This window comes from Cucurbita pepo, unplaced genomic scaffold (genome assembly GCF_002806865.2).
Source record: "Cucurbita pepo subsp. pepo cultivar mu-cu-16 unplaced genomic scaffold, ASM280686v2 Cp4.1_scaffold001051, whole genome shotgun sequence".
Classification (NCBI taxonomy): Eukaryota; Viridiplantae; Streptophyta; class Magnoliopsida; order Cucurbitales; family Cucurbitaceae; genus Cucurbita; species Cucurbita pepo.
In genome coordinates this window covers 1-4,291 of record NW_019647250.1, presented here as the reverse complement: position 1 = coordinate 4,291, position 4,291 = coordinate 1, and the positions used below count along the sequence as shown (strand labels likewise).

At 39.8% G+C, this 4,291-nt stretch overlaps 1 protein-coding gene across 1 annotated transcript; it reads left to right on the top strand.

The window, feature by feature from the left end:
* Positions 1-19: 19 nt before the first annotated feature.
* On the top strand, positions 20-3,686 carry LOC111786124 (probable alpha,alpha-trehalose-phosphate synthase [UDP-forming] 9). Its single transcript, XM_023666468.1, has 3 exons — positions 20-2,321; positions 2,410-2,683; positions 2,777-3,686. Exons 1-3 carry the CDS (start codon positions 337-339, stop codon positions 3,098-3,100), a joined length of 2,583 nt encoding a protein of 860 aa, XP_023522236.1. The 5' UTR covers positions 20-336; the 3' UTR covers positions 3,101-3,686.
* Positions 3,687-4,291: the final 605 nt, after the last annotated feature.

The following is a 4,291-nucleotide window of genomic DNA, read 5'->3' as shown; positions in this document are numbered from 1 at the left end:
TACATATTCATGAACCATCTCGTTTCTGATAATAATTAGCTAGAATAATTTCTTCTAGGTCCTTCTGCTGTTTGTGGTTGATTTGGTTCCTTGCAACTCCACTCTGGATGTTGTAATTGTTTGTTAGATATCGAATCTAGTTTTCTAGCACATATAGTTCGTGCCTACTTGATTTTCTACTTGGGTGCTCAGAGTTTCTGATCTAACATAAAGTTCGTGAATTTTTGTTGCCCTTTATGTAGGTTTGAGGGTCATTGCACTTTACTTGCAGATCAAGTTTTTGTCTTCTGGTTCTTCCTTATGATTGGCTACTACGAGTAAAAATAGTCGAAACCCATGGCATCAAGATCACCCACAAACTTTTTGGGCCTGGCTTCTGGAGACTTACTGGATGTCCCTCGTATGCCTAGGTCCTTGCCACGGGTAATGACTGTTCCTGGAATTATTTCTGAATTGGATGATTATGGGAGTAATGACGGAGATTCGGAGTCTTCATCTGTATGCCGTGAGCGGAAAATCATAGTTATGAATATGTTGCCCTTGCAAGCTAAAAAAGATGGTCAATCTGGCAAATGGTGCTTCAGTTTAGACGAGGATTCAATTTTATTGCAGCTAAAGGATGGGTTTTCACCTGAGATGGAGGTTATATACATAGGTTCCCTCAAGGTTGAAATCGACGCCAACGAACAGGAAGAGGTTGCTCAGAAGTTGTTCGACAATTTTAACTGTGTGCCTACATTTCTTCCTTATGATCTACAGAAGAAATTTTATCTTGGATTCTGTAAACAGCAGCTATGGCCCTTATTCCATTACATGCTACCCATGTGCCCAGAGCACGGTGATCGCTTTGATCGGCAGCTTTGGCAAGCCTATGTTTCTGCGAATAAACTATTTGCTGACAAGGTGATGGAAATCATCAATTCTGAGGAAGATTCTGTTTGGGTTCATGATTATCATTTGATGCTTCTTCCAACGTTCCTGAGGAAGCGTTACAATCGAGTTAAACTCGGATTTTTTCTGCATAGCCCGTTTCCGTCTTCAGAAATCTATCGAACTTTACCAGTTCGGGATGAGATTCTCCGTGGCCTATTAAACTGTGATTTAGTTGGTTTTCATACGTTTGATTATGCTCGCCACTTCCTCTCATGCTGCAGCAGAATGTTGGGCTTGGACTATGAATCTAAGCGGGGACATATTGGACTAGATTATTATGGCCGCACGGTATATATCAAAATTCTGCCTGTAGGCATTCACATGGGTCGGCTGGAATCGGTGATGAATCTTCCATCTACATTTGCGAAAGTCAGAGAAATTCGAGATCAATTCATGGGGAAGAAATTAATACTTGGTATTGATGACATGGACATTTTCAAGGGTATAAGCCTGAAGCTTCTCGCTGTGGAACAGCTCTTACGGCAACGTCCTGAGTTGCGGGGCAAAATAATCCTAGTTCAAATAGTGAACCCTGCAAGGGGTTCAGGGAAAGACGTTTATGAAGCTCAGAAGGAAACCTACGCGGCTGCTGAAAGGATCAATGAAGCTTACGGTTCAAATAACTACAAACCAGTAATTCTGATTGACCGCCCTGTTCCACGTTTTGAGAAGACTGCTTATTATGCTTTAGCAGAATGCTGCATAGTGAGTGCTGTAAGGGATGGTATGAATTTGGTTCCATACAAGTATATTGTCTGTAGGCAAGGAACTCCTCTTATGGATGAGGCTATGGGCTTACAAATTGGTTCCCCTCGGACGAGTATGCTTGTAGTGTCTGAGTTTATTGGTTGCTCGCCTTCTTTAAGTGGAGCCATCAGGGTTAACCCTTGGGACATTGATGCTGTTGCCGATGCCTTGGAACTAGCCATGACCATGCAGGAGTCCGAGAAGCAGCTGCGGCATGAGAAACATTATCGTTATGTCAGTACCCATGATATAGGGTATTGGTCTCGTAGTTTTATGCAAGATTTAGTCAGAGCATGTCAAGATCACTATAGTAAACGGTGCTGGGGAATTGGTTTGGGTCTGCGTTTTAGAGTTGTTTCCCTTTCTCCTGAGTTTAGGAAGTTAACAATTGATCACATTGTCTCAGCTTACAAAAGAACTCATAGAAGGGCGATATTTTTGGATTACGATGGCACTATCATTCCACAGAGCTCTATAATTAAGACACCGAGCCCTGAAATTATCTCTGTCTTGACTACGCTTTGCAATGATCCCTGTAATACTGTGTTCATTGTTAGTGGGAGGGGGAGAAGTTCTTTAGGTGAGTGGTTTGCCTCTTGTGAGTTGTTGGGGATTGCAGCAGAACATGGGCACTTCATAAGGTAATTGATCAAAATGTTCGATTAATGTTTAGCTTCTTGTAGTGCTAGTTTCTTGGGGTCGAATTTTCAAGCTTCTTACCTTTTGCAGGTGGGGTGGAACTTCAGAATGGGAAACCAGTCCGTTATCTTCTGATCTGGACTGGATTAAAATTGTAGAGCCAGTGATGAGATTATACATGGAAGCAACAGATGGGTCGAGCATAGAATCCAAAGAGAGTGCTTTAGTCTGGCATCACCAAGATGCCGATTCGGACTTCGGATCCTGTCAAGCTAAGGAGTTGCTGAACCATCTAGAAAATGTACTTGCCAATGAACCAGCCGTCGTTAAAAGGGGCCAACATATTGTTGAAGTGAAGCCACAGGTTTTTTATTTTTTATTTTATTTTACCTTATCTATCTTATCAAATTAGCATACATCCTGTGGAATATCTTCTTGAGCTGTTTGTTACTCGCAGGGAGTAAGCAAAGGGCTGGTCGCAGAAAAGGTTCTGTCGAGGATGGTGGATAGCGGAAGACCACCTGATTTTGTAATGTGCATTGGAGATGACAGATCAGATGAAGATATGTTCGAGAGCATATTAAGCACCGTGTCCAGTCCCTCACTGCCTTCCGCTCCAGAAATTTTTGCCTGCACTGTCGGGCGAAAGCCAAGCAAGGCAAAGTTTTACCTCGATGATACTTCCGATGTCGTAAGATTGCTGCAATGCCTCGCTTCTTCGTCATGTTCAAGATCTCGGCAACTACCACAGATGCGTGTTTGTTTTGAGAGTGTTTTTTGAATAGGAAAAACATTTACCATCAAAGTGCTTGCTTGCTTCTTCTTACACAGGATTTGGTGGAGAAGCCATACGAGTTGATGATGAAGGTAGTGGATGATCATTCTCTCATGTTCACCACAAGAATGCCTGCTTCTTTCAAAGGATCCTCTATGAGACTTCCATTTGGAGATTTGGTCATCATGGTCCGACAACTTGATTCACGGTGTAAGGCCTTGCTGATGCAGTTTTCTGCCTCTTAGAAATCAGCCAGCACTTGAGAACCGGTTTTATCAACTTGAAGAGCGACATTGGTGTTTTCGTCAATATCCTCAACAACTAGAGTTCCCTTCTGTATATAATAACAACAGCATCATTTATTAACTTCTAACGCCCACGATGTCGATAGTGGCGCGTTTTATACAGTAGGGGGAGGGGGTGGGAAGAGGGGTAGCATTAACTTGTATAGGAGGAACTCTTGGCCGCATTGCATAAAATGCTTGATTTTGATGCTCATTTTTTGGTGGTGTTGTGATTCTTTAGTTGTAGTAACAGTAATCTACTGCTTCTTATGGTTGAAAGCTTTGAGTTGTATTTATTGTGTGCATAATGATACATTGCAGCTTGCTTTTGTGTGCATAATTTGTTTGGAGCTATTAGAACAGGATCTACTTTTCGTGAATATGAACCTAAGTTACTGGAATTGCTATATAATACTTTTAAAGCAATAATTATTTAAATACATCTCTCCTTTATAATAAAAAAAATTTATTTATCTTTTTGTGATTTGGGATAACACAAAATTCTCATGGGAATATATCAAATTTGAGATATATTTTGTTTCTTTTAATATTATTGTGGAAAAAGTACGAGACATATACAAGAATTTATTTAACACATTTAACATAAAAGCGATATCTAAACCACGTCGTTTAGTTATACTAAAAGTTGGTCGTTGTATTCGGGGTCGACAAGGTGTATGATATACACATACATACAAGACTTGTCGTTAATGAAAACTCCTAAAAAAAAAAAGGAAAAAAAAAAAAAAGGGAAAAATATTCTCCTTGTGTTTTTAATTCATTTATATATATATATATATTATTTTTTTAATTTTTTTTTTTAAATTTTAATTTATTAATTTTATTAAATTTTTAATTTTATTTTGATGTTCTAAGTTTTGATCACAACGTTGAAGAGCTAGGCGCATTCATC